This window comes from Falco naumanni, chromosome 4, assembly GCF_017639655.2.
Source record: "Falco naumanni isolate bFalNau1 chromosome 4, bFalNau1.pat, whole genome shotgun sequence".
Lineage (NCBI taxonomy): Eukaryota > Metazoa > Chordata > Aves > Falconiformes > Falconidae > Falco > Falco naumanni.
The window spans coordinates 62,220,405-62,235,739 of NC_054057.1; the positions used below are offsets into that span (position 1 = coordinate 62,220,405).

The following is a 15,335-nucleotide window of genomic DNA, read 5'->3' on the forward strand; positions in this document are numbered from 1 at the left end:
TATGAAACATAAATTCTTATTATTAAGCTAAATACTTAACAGCAAAAAGGGAGCAATAAAGTATTCAGACTAAGCTTAATTTTGCTATTGTTTTACAGTACTATTGTCTTCTTTTCCTTTGACAAGTCTCTCAAGCGTACATAGCATATAAATTCCAGTAATCTAAAGGGTCGTTGCAAAAATCGTAGTACAAACTATCAGAATAAGCGAGAAAAAAACCAGGATGTTGTCTGAGGCAATGAAGGCAGGGAGGGGGGTGTGTGAACAACTTTTCAAGCTGCAGTTAAGTTCCAGAGAGACAGTCTAATTAAAGGAAAATTGGGGAACGTTAAGTGTAGGATAAAGGCATGACTTTGGATGACAAAGCAGCAAGAGTAAGCAGTCCTACTTGTTTGCAGCAATAAGCCTCAATCTCTCTTTTGCCTGCCTCAAAAGCTCTTGAAAATACTACTCTATTTTAAAAAGGCTGCCTCAATGTCCAACTGTTTACAGGATTATGTGTACAAAAATATTCTGGGTACACAAACAAAGTTCTGAGAAATGGCAATCAAGCTAATTTTGTGTAAAGGCTAATGAACTTGCAGGACAGACTGAGAGAAAAAGGGATCACGTTTTCTGTTAGATATTTGTCCACATTCTTCTTCAATACTTCTAAAGCACACCTCCACAAACCAGTTGATTTACATGCAGCAGTAAGAAATTAAATTTAAGGTATAAGCTCAAAAGCTCATATTCTAAGTAACAACTACTTGCTCAGGAAATTCAGGCTTCATAAAAACCACATTAATTCATCCAGCTGTCAGACGCTTGCTAGAATGACTCAAGCATACAAAAACTAAAGGTTTTGTATTACCATTTTTTAAATCTCACTAAGCCTTACCATAAAGCTCTTAATAGACTTCTCGACATATGTACTACTTCATTATAAGCTTTCTTATTTTCTATTCAACAAGTCAAGTCAGGATACATTCCACTTTTTAATCAGACTTTAGAAGCAAAAAGCAAAAAGCCAAAGTAGCAGGTTGCTAGGAAAATACCATTTAAGAGAGACACGGCCATGGCAACAGCATTTTTTTTAAACAAAAAGATCCCTCCTTTTACTTGTAGCCATCACTGGGGCTTTCAATACATTCCCAGTAGCTGCACCAGTTCCAACACTTCCTGTCCTTCACGTGTCAGCAGTCTTTTAGGAAGCCAGAGGAATACTCGGTACAAAAGAGTGCTGCCTTTCTGAAAAACTCACACCCTTGCTAATTCCCAGCTCTTCCCTTCCTCATCTCAAGAGCTTTGTTTCCCCACGCCATGACAGTGCCATGGCCCAGTTCAACGACATGCTGGTGCCCCCAGCCTGGCAGGGAGCTGTGTGTGGGCAGACTCCCCTCCATCCCCGGAGACACGGAGCATTTCATAAAGCAGCTCCAGTGGGCCTGCCATGCTCTACTTTCTTGCAAATAACAGAGCTCGTTACACAACTACTTAAGCTGATTTGATACAAGCAGCAAACAAGACTACGACCCAAGAAGAAAAGCTTCTTGAGCATGTCATTTAACGTATGTAAAAAAGCAGACTGTTTTTTTCAGAGTAGACTGAACCTCAGGATCTAATCAGCATTCTGAGCCAGCCAGCCTAAGGGTTATCTTACTTCAACTCTCTTTCCCTCATGTATTAGCAAGCACCCAGCAGGAGCCAACTCAAACCTTGCTGCTAGACACAGCACCTACACTGGAAAACATTCCTTGGCAGGGAAATATTACAAATCATGCATACGCTTCATTGTATAGATGGGCCACACAACCATCTAAGTATTACATTGTTCAGAGTACATGGGCTCGCCTTTTTTTTTTTGGTTGTTGTTATTGTTTGGAAGCTTTTGTTTAGAGTTTTTTGTTTGGTTTTGTTTTGGTTTAGTGTGGGGGTTTTTTCTCCATCACACTACATCATGGTGCAAAACTGCAAACAGAAAGGACATTTTGAATAGTTATTACAGAAAATTACTTGCTTTAAACATGTCTGATAAAGCAGAGAGAAAAAATAATAACAGTTATGAAAAGTTTGATTTTGTTCATCTAAAAATTATTAAAGAGGAAAACTTTTCTGTATTAACTGATTATTTTTTTTCTTAATTGTGATATCCAGCAAGTCATCAGAGCCAAAAGACCATCCTTTCAGCCCTCATATTACCAGTGCTATCATCAATAAAGGGAAAACAATACGGGGTTTTTTGCTATTTTCAGTCTTCACTTGGCTTCTCAGTTACGAATGAACTACTTACTCACTGGACTAGGTAACAGTCACTAGAATTATTAAGCAAATATTTTCTGAACCTGCAGAAAAAGCTGTGACTGTCAAAAGCGAAGCCCTTCCGGCCAGCCCGGCTGGCTCCCCCACCACAGCCTGCCGCTCCCCGAGGGTCTTAATCTGCTCTCTGTAAGACATTCAGCCAGTTCATGTTATTGATCTTTCTGTTGTATTTTAAGAGATCAAAGAATTTAGGCCTAAACAGAGCTCATAAAACCAGACAACTAGCACATTTAAAAGGGTTACATCCAAGTAACATTGCAAATGCACAATATCTTAACTACTCCTTGCTGCAATGGGCTTGAATAGTGCCCAAAATTGTGACCTTTACAATAGTAAAAACCTTGGTATGACACAGAGTGTGCTTTAAACATTTAGTAAAATGATCCCCTAGTAATAACCCAGCAATTTGCTGAATCCAGTAGCCCAAAGGCAACGCAGTACTATCACGCAGGCAAAAAAACCCTCTCCCAGTATTGGGGTTTGACACCTGCTGAACAGCTTCATGCCATCGCACAGCGAGGTGGGCAGGAGAGTCTCCACCAACACAAACCCCCTGAACAGAAGCCTCCTATAATCCAACCCACGTGAGACACAGCCGAAGTCTCACCTAATGTGGATACCTTATCTGTAATGAAGTCACCACCCCCCAGCTTCTTCCTGCCCAAGAGCTGTATTTCATCATTGATCAGATATGACTTCCCAGCCCAAAATACCCACTGCTAGCGGTGTCCATTTATTCCCCTACTATTGCGTTTGGGACCGTCACAAAATTCAGTTTAGTGAAACACTAACTAGAGGACTGTTGTGCAAAAAATGAAGATAGCGATGCAGAGAAAGAAAAAAAAAGCAGCAGTGGCAAAAATATATAAAAAAAATTATGCTTCTATTCCACATCAAGATAGGACATCCATAGCAAAGAATAACTTGCTGTTACATTATTTCTTTTCCCAGTAGATTTCATTAAAATTACCAAAAAACAACTTTTATCACAGAGCCAAGGCTATTACATTTAAATTAGACCCAGAAAGTTTCAGAGAAAGTGTGCTATTTACAACATACATAAAAGAGGCTGTCTGTAGCCATACACCACTCTTGTTGGGCTGATGTTTCTGCTCCAGCCAGCTGCCACGAGGGAGATGCTGAGCAGGGCATGTGCTCTCCTAGGGGCAGACGACGCGGGCAGAAAAGAGTGGGGTTTGGTAGCAGCCAGCAGCCACACTCGCTGGATTTAAGACACTACGTAAGACTTGTTTTGGGGTCAGAACTGAAATTTCAAAGTATGTTCAGACTTGTAATTAGTAAGTAGTTTGACCTTGAAAAGTTATTTCTATTTAACTTATATACGTTACTTCTAGGTACGTAGACATATAACAAGCAAGTTACAGGTGAGAAAGCTATTGCTGCCCAAGCGAGGCATCAGGAACAGGGAGAAATGTCTGTAATCTGTGAAAACAGACAAAGGACCATCTGAGGTATTCCTGGATTGCAGTGTGAAGCAAAGGCACAGGCAGTAGTCTACAGTTCAGAAAAAGGAGTAGATTATTGCACACAGACCCAAATAAGCTTTTAGGGTTTGTCTCCATGAGGTGACAAGCCCTCCAAAGATGCTAACGGCCACTCACTCCTTGCTTCAGCTGCTGGTGCAGGGACCATGCTTTAACTAAGCCTAAACAGCACAAAGTACTCGCTTTCACAAAAGGCACTTTTCACCTGAATTTCTATTTGCTCCTCCGAGCAATGACCTCCAAGACAGAAGGCACGGTGTGTGCATCCCTCCGCAGACAGGGACTTGGCACTCCCAGGTAAAGCAGACATTGAAGAGGTGGCAACTTCTGCAGAAGATGACTTGCACTGTTATGCCTTCCTATGACTTCGTAAGGAAACTGAACACAACAGCTGTTATTCCAAGGGCTTGTCATCAAGTGTGTATGTGTCTATTTAGTGTAATGCACGTGGGAGTCTCCTCTGCTCAGATGGGCAAAGAAAACATGAGTATACCAAGCAGGCAGGGGGCTGACAAGGAAGCTGCATTTCTAGAATCTTCAAAAAAGGTTGATTATATGTCCTCAGAAGCAGTCTGATTTTTGTTACAAATACATATGCACAAGGATGCACTTCTAGGTCCTGGGATTCTGAAATTATCCTGGAATCAAAATAATCTGCCTGTCAATGCCTAACAAAGGTATCATGAACAGACCAACTTACAGCTGCTCGTTGTCAACAGCATTCAGACACCCTTTAAAGAAAGGGGAGGCGAGCTGATCAGTCAGCAACTACCTATACTGGAAGTGAATTTGTCAAAGTTTTGACTGATTTAATTTCACTGAATGTAAAATAGAAATAGGGAAGTGTTCAGGGTTGTTTGGGTTTTTTTAGTTTGTTGGTTTGGGGGTTTAACCAAAAGAACATTTCTGGTAGGAACTACGCCAAACTTACCCCTAGAAAATGGGTTATTGAAAACCTTCAGATGTAAGAAATCAAAATCAGGTATTTATGGCAAAAGAGTGATCAGTTTGGCATGAAACTTACTCTCTGAGGACTACCCTGTGTTGCAGAAGTCAAGGCAGTGGTCACTAGTGGTCCTACCTAGTTTTATGAAAACAGCAAAACACCTCAGAAGTACACCACAACACTTAAGCTTCTTTCCTCTAAAACTTCACCTGCAAAAAAGGCTGGTGTTAGCAGCAGCTTGCTCCTCCTCTAGAGACAAATAAATTTCCCCTGTTTAGTCTTCCAACAGTTCTTCAAGGAACTTACTCTCTTGGTATCAAGACTCGGAGTCATTTGGGGGGTTGACTAGATGATCTTTAAAGGTCCCTTCCAACCCCAATTCTATGAGTCTGTGATTTCAAGGTGCAGATGAAACCAGTATTCTGAAGTGAATATTCATGAAAATATCCAAAGTCTTAAGAGAAAGAAGGATTTAGAAAAATGGCAGCACAAATTACTGTGGTCAATACACATCTACATCACTTCCACATAAATGTGACTACTCAACTCACCAAGATGTGGAAAACAGCGATTCAAGGACTGAAAGTTCTTAAACTCAGTATTTTAAGCACAGATCTGTATGATTTTAATGCCAAGCTACTGCAAGACATGACGTATACTTAAAGAACCACTGTTAAGCAGCTCACAACATACCTTTTCGGTTCACAAGGACTCAAATATCTGTCAGGTACATTGAACTAGTCGGCAGTCAGACAATACAGAAGAGCTTATTAATAAAATGTGCATTTAAGTGACAGATCTGAGCCCTGGTGATCTCATGAGTCACCTTTCACTGCAACATGAGTGCTCAGTGACTTTGTTCCCCTCCATGACACCCCACCGAACACTCCAGCCATGTGAGAATTACAGACTTTGCTCTAATCTGGGGCATGGAAAGAGCTCTTCAGAGCGCTTGGGTTTTCTAAGCAAAGTCCTGTGCCAGGCAGAAATCTACCCTGATGTCTCTTGTGCTTCAACATCTAGGAAGTTTAAGCTTTCAGAACAGCTCGTGAGTAGTGCACGAGTTAAGATTATGCTAACTGCTGCTCAACTCCTTTGCCAGCTGTAGAAAGCCACTAAGATTTTTTGGTTGAAAGTGCACTAGCTCCTTCAGAGCTGGCACAAGGGGCACCCCGCAGAGCACAAGCCTCCATCCTCCTCATTCTCCCTCCAGGAGCAAGGGGGAAAGCTGGCAGCGTCTCCACCTCCCAACCAGGCTCCTCACCTGGAGTCAAGGAGCACAGTGACCTACCACCCCCAACCTCTGCCCCCCCAACTCAGCCTCATCGACACCCCCACCGTCACCTTACTCCATCCATCTTGGGCCTAAAAATAAATCACCCCCAAAAGATCAAAACACACACACACAAAAACCTCTTAGTCATACTTGTCTGAAGAACTAAACAAGCCTTCTGAATTATTCAGTTTGCTACTTTTTTTAGACTGAAGCAACAGAAAACACGAACTCTCCTTTCGTGAATAAGGTTGGATGGAGACCCACTCTGAAAAGCTGAAAAAGCTCTCCCGTAAGTCCAAAAAGCATAAAAGCCTTTATAAATAAAACCTTGCACCAAATGGGAGATATGCAGGCAGGTGAAAGAGGGGAAAACAGGTTTAATTAGAAAAAGCACACCTTTAAGCGTCCTATTTACAAAATGCTAACTATAAGGAATGACTCTTTTTAGGGGGTTTGTGGGTTTTGTTGGGTTTTTTTGTTTTGGTTTGGGTCTCTTGGTGGGGGTTTTTTTGGTTTTGTTCATTTGTTTGTTTTAACTTTGTGCACTAGCAACTTAACTAACAGCAAAAGAGGGTCAGATAACAAAGAGCAAAAATTAAACCTCAGCTGAGGTGGCAGTTAAGTGTTTCCACTGTATACATCATATACTCAGAAATACTGTTAAGTGCAGATTACTGTTCCCACAAACATGTCATTTTTCTGTGAATCCTCACAAAAATCAAGCATCTTAAGCCACAAGAGGTACACTGCCACAAACACTAGACAGCTACTGGCTAGTTCATACGTGTAGATTTAAGGACCTTCTAAGTCTAACATGGAAATGGGCATCCACCTCATCCATCCCCAGTTCCCTTTTTAATCCTTGAGCATCGTGGGCAGTACTCCTTTTTTCTGCAGTGCCACCCCCCAACAGCAACAAATTCATGTGGCTCATTGAAATAATTTCAATTTTAATGTATTAAGTAAAGCAATTTGACAGGCATGTTTTCAAACATCTGTCCAGGTGGCAAACTATTCCAGTTTAAGTCATTTACCTCTTTCAGAAATAACAGCAGAGCAGTTAATCAAGCACGTGCAGCTATCTGCAGACAGTAACTGTGAACAAGCAGCACAATCCAAGGAGATTCTCACCACAGTACAACTATTGAGAGGTTAGTTTGAGATGTTTATTAGGGTGATTTATTCAACAGCGATACACAGCTTCACATCATACAAAGCATTGGAATCATTAAGAAAAATCAGAAGTGATAACAGACAAGTTTGTAAGCACAAGAAAGTTATAGTAGGTTTTGCAAAGATATAGTGTCATCTCCAAAGACTGGAGAAAAGTATGGATAACATGAAATTTAAACAGAGGAACACATTTGGTAGCTACCTGGCTTTCTGAAAATAAAAACTGAAAAATAAAACACACACTCCTGTATATTCATTTACCACACTGAGTTTTCAGCAAGATACACGTACATATTTTCTGGGAGTGACAAAAGATACAACACTGCAACGACCCTCCAACATCCCCTACCTCCCCCCCACCAAAGCATCCAGCCTCCCAGGACAAGCACCTTACGTTTCTACCCCAGAAAAGAGCAAACGCGTGACATTGCGGAGCTTTTGGTAAGAGTTCTGTAAGGAAGAACCACCACAAACACACAGAATCAACCGGCTCTCTGCCTCTATGTACAGTTCACATTCAAATTTGCAAACATTATTATATTTAAAATAAACAGGGATAAAAATATGGGGGAGAAAAAAAAAGTGGTAGTGCAATGGAATGAATTATTCGTGTTAGCAGCTGAGACAGTGACTGAACCCCCGGGGATGCCCCTGTCTGCATTAGCGGTCTTTGCTTTGGTCTGCTCGAGACACTGCTGTGCCTGGTTAGCCCAATGTCACCAAAGTGGGCCAGGCAGACTGCTCCACAATGTCACTGCCTGCCTCGCAAAGCAGCTGACCTAGCAAACTGCTGTTAAGTGCTAGAAACTCCTCTCCAGCCAATACCTTAAAGCATTATTGCATTTCAGTGTAATAAAGCATCTGTGGAGGGAGAAGAAAGTCTGATTTTCAGTTAATCTGAAACCTTCTATTATTCAGTCTAAGAACTTCTCTCTGCAATTTATTATTTACTCTCTATTTCTAGGGCACAAACAGTTAAGCCCGCTTAAGGCAAAAGGTGAGAAAGAACGACTTGTGGAACCAAGTTATAATGCCTCCAAACTAGCTGTGATGCTGCCTGGCTCCAAAATCAACAGCATCTAAAAGGAAAAAAAAATAGCTACAAAGAGGTCTTGAAAAACAAGGCCAAGCCCACAATCTCCTTTTTTGGCAATGGACACCAAGAGGAAAGCACTTCCCAACAAGAAGGACCGAACACCTTTCCCTGCCTCACCCACCGCTGCTGTCTCACCTCTCGGGGCGACTGAGCAGCAGACCCAGTGTGCAAAGTGCAGCTGGAGGATGCCGGGCAGAGCTGCACGAGCAGAGCCCCCCACACCCCAAAGGGCACTCGTGAGCCTTTGGAGACTTGTCAGAGGTGGAGGCTGAGATGCATCACTTGTGCGGCATTATCTCCAGTAAAACCAGAAAGACAGAGGGCAATCTGTGACAGCTATACTTGCCAGTGGATCCTGAGTCCCAATTACCATTGTTGCCCTAGTCCATGGGGAAACGCTTATTTTTGTGCCTCAGTCAGGACCTGGTCTCCAAGGCTGCTGGCCTTAAGCAACTGCAGGGTGGCTCTGCCAGGTCGGCACATCAGACCCGGCAAGGGGTGAGCCCAGCTCTGGCAGCTGAGAGCTGGTAGGCAACGGGGTTTTCTCAGAAGTGACAAGCTGTCTTCCTCAGAGAAGCCAATGGTGTTGCTTCTTCAGAAATTGGCACCACAAGGATGTCAGCTACTAATGCGGTTTTGAATGGTAGGTAAAGCAATAAATTGCTACCAAATTAGCGAACAAAAGCCTTGAGTCCTGATGCACATCACTGCACAGGCTGATGACACACAATTCATTGCAGCAACTCTGGCTACTGTCACCCTGGGTGGGGAGCATGTGAGGTCTCAGGTTAAAAAATACATAAATAAAACGATCAAGACTGGATGGATCACTATTTGAGGGAGACCTTCAAAGAAAACCTTCCAGTAGCATTAACAGTAGTATTCACTCAAGGTGCAACACTCTTCCAGTGAATTATTAGTAGACCAGTATCACAATGTAGCCATGGGTACTAGCAGGGTACAAGGAATATTCAGGCGCAAGCTACTCTCTTCACAACAAGAAAATACCATTTTTAGGCAAGTGAAGGTCTTAGTATGCTAGCTTTTGGCAATTTGGATAATCCTGTCCTACCTCTAGCCTGGATTCAGATTCAAATATATCCTGTACTTTTATCAGGTGGTGTAGGCAAAGCACCTTTAGCTACACAGCACAACTATCCTCAAACAAAACGTTCACTCATCTACAAAAGTGCAGGCTAAGCTTGTCTTATCTAAAATACTAAGTAGTCTCTCTACATTATTTCCTTCTTCTGCACTTTGTTTTATGTGTTGAATGACAGTAACTAATACTTCCGTGTTCAGAAAGTTTTGCACCTTTATGGAGACAGCAGGAATTGCAACAGACTCGCTGATCTCTTGTAGTTCTGTTCAGGGTTAAAACAGGCCCATTCCTTTTGGTGTTGCTGGAAACCTGCACAATTATTTCAGTATATATTTAACATTTTAGTCCTACAACTCTTGTTTCTCTCAGTATTTGAAAGGACAGATTGTTTCTCATGGCAGGTAAAATTTCATCCAAGGCTGTCGTTACAAAAAACCAAAAGCTAGAGGTAGGAAGTTAAAGAGAGGCAATTTTCCTTCTTTCTTACAAGGCTCACAGGAAGCAGTATGACAGCAAAGCAGCTTCCTGGGGCAGGAATTTGGGGTTGATCATTTTCCTTTATACTCCCAGTTGATGGCAAGTGCTTGAACCCCATAATCCACCTCTCACAAGCCAGAGACAATCTGCTTGTAGCTCAGGAAACGTGTTTTGGTTTTTTTTTCTAATCTGTTTCTCAAGTCTCTATAGTAAGTGCTGTGATGTGAAAACACCTGTTTTGAAGAAGACAACATTACCAAAGATAAAAACCTCACATGAGAAGGTTTCAAAGCAGCAAGGGTAAAGGCAGGTTAAACTCAGCATTATTCTAAAAGGCTGCGGTGAGTATGGGAAGAAGGGGAAGGAGCTGCAGTCATGGTGGACCCATCCGCTATGAAAGCACAACTTTAGTATCAAACCTTCCATTATTAAGCATCCATGAAAAAGGATATAAATTAAATTTAAAGTGGTTGAACTAAAAATGGAGCTGTAGTTGTGATTTAAAAAACAGTGGGAGTGCTGAAATAGTGCAGTTAAAAACCATCATGCACATTTGTGCTTACACAAAGAAAGGAAGGTTTCAACAAGCACTGCAGAGCAGAGAGGGAGGAGGAGGAGGGCTGATCGGCCGACAGCACAGCTACCCTTTTGGCTTCTTCTACACGTAAAGTCCAAGGATGTAAAGCAAGAGCTCTGTAAAATGCTGAAGATTTTAGAAGTGTAATGGCAGGTAGAAAAGTACACTGGTCTTGTATCAGTGGCAGCCCCAGTGTTAGGAGACAGTCTAGGCTTCTAGGAGGAGAAAATAGAAGAGAGGAAAAGAAGTAGGAGAGGGAAACGGGATGGGGAAAGGGGCAAAAAAGCGCAAGTCATTAGTAAACATGAACATTCAGGTAGCATACTGCACAACAAGCAATATTTCATTTAGTGCAGCCAGGAGATTTGCCAAAAGCCAGATTAGAGACATGTGGAATTTTACTTTTAGAAGTGTCTGAAAATGTATCGCTAGTCATGCTATGGCACGACATTGTGCTACAGACAAAAGTTAGCTGTGATAAATCAAGATTAGCGACAAACAGCTATCAAGAGAGCAGCAGCTCAGGATGCTGCTTAACAGCACAATTTGCACTGAAAACAGTGACAAAGTATTTCTGCAACCCAATCTCAGATGACAGAATGAGAAGCAGGCTGGTTGGAGAGAAAGTCCAGCTAGGGAAAGTATGAACACTGAGTAGCGATACTTCCCTAGGCTACTTCTCATCTGCCTGCAAGATAATGAAAAGAATCTTGGAACAAGAGGTATCCAGATTAAACCATATGATCATCCTTGATGGATTTTGTTCCAGAAATTTGTCTTTTTTATAAATATATAATTCCTTTGAACTCTAGGCAAATATCCTGCAATAAGGAGTTGCAAATGTTGCACTGTTTGAAAATTACGCTTTTTTTAAAAAAAACCCTGATGTTAGACTTTCACTAAGTACTCCCTAACCTTTGCATTGTGCAAGTTAGCAGTTAGTTCCCCAACTCAGCACCTGCATGCCAACAGTGACGATAAACCATGAATGATCTCCCCCGGAATCACATCAGATGTGCCCAGCTCCCTGCCCAGCACGGCCCCGCTGCTCTGCCATTTGTCCTTATTAGGAAGAACAAAACCAACAGAGTGCGGTTCAGCCTGTGTGCCGAGCACCCCAGCCAGAGCTCCTGTCTGCAGCTCTCAAGTTCCCAAAAAAACAGAAACCCACAAACCAAATAAGCAACTGTCACATCAGGCTCAGCACTGCCAAGAACTGAGCCCTTCAGAGAGGCTGCCAGCCTCTCCCTTCCAGGGAAAGCAGGCAGGCACAGAGGGTTCGCAGCCTCACCGCTGCAGGTGTGAACCCCCAAGGAAACAGCCATCATCATTCAACCATTCACTTTTTTCCCTTCAGGTTCTGAAATACCGTATCACCCCTGCATCAACGGTTTAAATACATCACTGTTACAACGAAAATAATTCAACAGTTAATATATAGGGGTTTGCCCCAAGTTACATTAGTTTTGGACTTAGGCCAGCTACTACATTAACAGTATTTTGGAGCAGGGCACCCAGTCAGGAGGCAGCACCGGCTGCCAAACAAGCACCAAGATTTCAGCCCTAATTCTAGCCTCTGCGTACACATACGCCAGCTGTCTGTAGATAATGCTGTGTGTCATAAAACAATAACAAGTCATCACCCTGTTTTATTTGATAGGTGAAAAAACCATGTAGCAATGCTTCCTGTGATCTAGACCAGAGATAAGCAGACATTTGTATTTTCAAACAGCTTAACGACATCTTTCCCCAATACTTTCCTTGAAGTCAGTTTCAGAATCCAATTCAAACACAGCTCTGCTTTTACAAGCTCTCTCTGTAGCTCTTAACACTGCTTTTTGTAGTAAAAATCTGTTTTCCTCGAGTATCACCTTCCTTAGTTCTCTCAGCGACTCCATTCCCCACCTCTGCACTGGGCCCACATTGCACATCCATAAGAATCATTTCAGCTTTAAAGAGACAGATTAGGGAACGCGTCCAGCTGAAAACAAGCAAGCCAGCCAAAACTTGAAGGTGGCTTTGGGCCAGGAACTAAAAGCTTTAGGCAGCACCACCTATTAAATGTAGAACCAGGCACTACTGAAGTCTGTCACCTGGTCTGGAACAACTCGCCTGCATTTCTGCAGAGCATCAACTGCTCCTCAATCTGGAAAAAAAACTCCCCTGTCTGATCAGAAGTCAGCATTTCTCCCTTGCTCTCAAATGTATAAGCACGGATGTTTCAAGCATTCCATAGAGAAGGGGGTAGGGAGAAAGAGTGTGTGAAGTAGTGGTGTTGTATAAATCTTCTGTTATTCTAGAAAACCTAATTAACTTGATGCCCATGACTCCTCATCCTTTGACATGTTGTTTCTACCACTTTGATGTCACTTTTAGACAACCTTTAACAAGAAAAAAAAATACTCAACTCTGCCCACAAAGATGGAACATATTAATAAATTAAAAAGCTTCAGACACATAAAAGTATCTTTGATCAAAGTTGCTAGCATTCAGTGTGTGAAGAGTTAAACCTCCAGAAAGCTTCTATTAAGTAAATAACAAGACATTTTTTAAACACAACTCCTAAGTTCAATAAAAAAATCCCAACACACTTAGTCATACCTGGTATATCATAAATCTGATTTTATTTCTATCTGGTTTTAGTCATATTTATTAAAAAGAGAGGAATTATCCTTAGGAAGGTTCAGAAGTGTTCTTAATTTCAGTTCTATATTAAACTATAGAAGATGCACAGCTTCCTTTTGACCAGGTTTACAATGGCAAATTAAGTACAAATATCAATTTTAAATTCCCATCCTCAATAAGGACATGAAAGTTGCTCACACTCTGAATAGAATGATAGCAAAGAAGTGTTTTAATTCATCTCCATCTCGACTCCCATACATTCATCATCATCTCCTGGATTATTTTTTTTTCTTGGGGCCACACCTATGGACTAGCAGGGATGCTAATGCTGGGACCTTCCAAACAATGTTAGCAATGATCTGTCCTGCTAAAGCTGAGCTAGAGATAGTGAAAAGCGAGACCAAATAAACAGCTCTTACCAATGCCAGGATGACAATCGACTTTGGAATATTTTATCTTCAAGAGAACAGAGGCACTATGGGATGGCCTGTCAAAAATCCACACCCTCCTTACCACAAAAGGAAACAATCTACTGGTTCAAGCACACGGTTGCAGAGTTGGTACTGCTTATCCTAAACAGTTCAGTTGGAATTTGGTAGGAAACCCAATTCACAGTAAAGGAAGTCTCATAAAATGGAACCAGTGTTTGTCACTAAACGTAACTGCTAAAAGACAGCTAACCTCAGCATATCAGCATATGTTGGGCTGATTGGAAAGATCAATTATTTTCCAGATTCCAAACAGGTTTGAAATATCAGTCCATATGAGCCATGACAAGTTTCTTGCAGACAAAGCTATCCTAATGCATTATGAAAAGAGTTTCAGAGGACCTCAATTTCATCTTTGACATTACTAAAGCAAGTATTAGGAGATGTTTACAGAATGGCAGTTTGAGGTGGAAGGATAAGCTGCAGAATAAACAGCTGCTACTGAATTTACACTGCTTTAAGTATAAAAAACTGCATCAAGGGATGATGCACTCTGAAGAAACATCACTGTCAGCCTCATGGGGAACAGAAGTCATACTCACATGTTAGGGTACGGTTCAGCTGTGAATACTACAGTCACTGCAAAGCCATTTAGGTATCGGTACCCTAGATGCTGCCTTCCCAACAGTGACCATGGAGAAAGCATACGTCTTCAGAATGAGGCCATATGCAATTAAGCAATTTCAAACCCAAAAGAGAATGAAGTCCTATTTTGTTTCAAATTCTTTGAGAAGTTCACCAAAACCAGAAACAACCCTCTATGAAGAAATAAGACTCAAAAAGACGACATGTTTGGTCACAATGAAGTTTTACTGCTCCAACAGCAAATAAAGAAGTTGACGTGTTTCCTTCAGACATTAAGCACGTACCTGTGCGGTGATCTTCTATTCCATGGTCACCATTTTCTAGAACTGTTGGCCCAGTAGCTGAAGTATCTGCAAGAAATCAAGAGAAATCTTAGCACTAGATGAAGTTAATCTTAATCCAAAACTTAAACACAATATTGTAAGGATAACACTGTAATGTCATCAAATACAGAAAAGGGTTATTTTCCCCAAAAATTATTTTTGAAATATTAAGGCAGTCATGTGGCACCAAGTCAGTGTAACTTAAAACCCAAAAGGAAGAGGTCTTCAATCACAGAAAATCTAGTCCCATGAAGGAGACTCAAGACATAACAACTAGAATCTGCTTTATCTATTTATACCATCACTTCAACCTAAGCTTTCCTAAAGGCCAGCACTAGACCACTGTGACTCTGGATTTCCTTCAAGCAAATAATGCTTAGCGAAGATGATAAACTTTGATGGGCTTGGTGGATGTGAGGCAAGAGCAGCTGATGCTGTTGACCTTGACCCTAATAAGGCTTTTAACACCATCTCCCTTAACATCCCCATAGACAAACTGACAAAGCATGGGTCAGATAACTGCACAGGGAGGTGGCTGGAAAACTGGCCAAACAGCCAGGTTCAGAGGGTCATGGTCACTAGCACAAAGTCCAGCTGGAGGCCAGTCACTAGCAGTGTCCCCCAGCAATTGACACTGGGGCCAGTACTGTTTAGCATCTTCATTAATGGCCTGAACAATGGAGCAGAACACAGCCTCAGCAAGTTTGCAGATGATACAAAACTGGGAGGAGTGGTTGATATACTGGAGGCTTGTGATGCCATCCAGAGGGGCTTGGACAGGCTGGAGAGATGAGTGGAGAAGAATCTCACGAAGTTCAACAAGGGGAAATACAACGTCCTGCACCATGGCAGGAATAAGCC

The 15,335-nt window shown here is 41.8% G+C and overlaps 1 protein-coding gene across 10 annotated transcripts in view; it reads right to left on the bottom strand.

Moving 5' to 3' along the window:
- MAP4 (microtubule associated protein 4) overlaps positions 1–15,335 on the bottom strand; it is a 170,439-nt gene that overhangs the window by 89,533 nt on the left and 65,571 nt on the right. For all 10 annotated transcript variants that reach the window (XM_040589744.1, XM_040589739.1, XM_040589745.1 and 7 more), the window contains exon 4: positions 14,436–14,501. In XM_040589744.1, the coding sequence (XP_040445678.1) occupies positions 14,436–14,501 (66 nt within the window). The remainder of the gene's footprint in view (positions 1–14,435; positions 14,502–15,335) is intronic.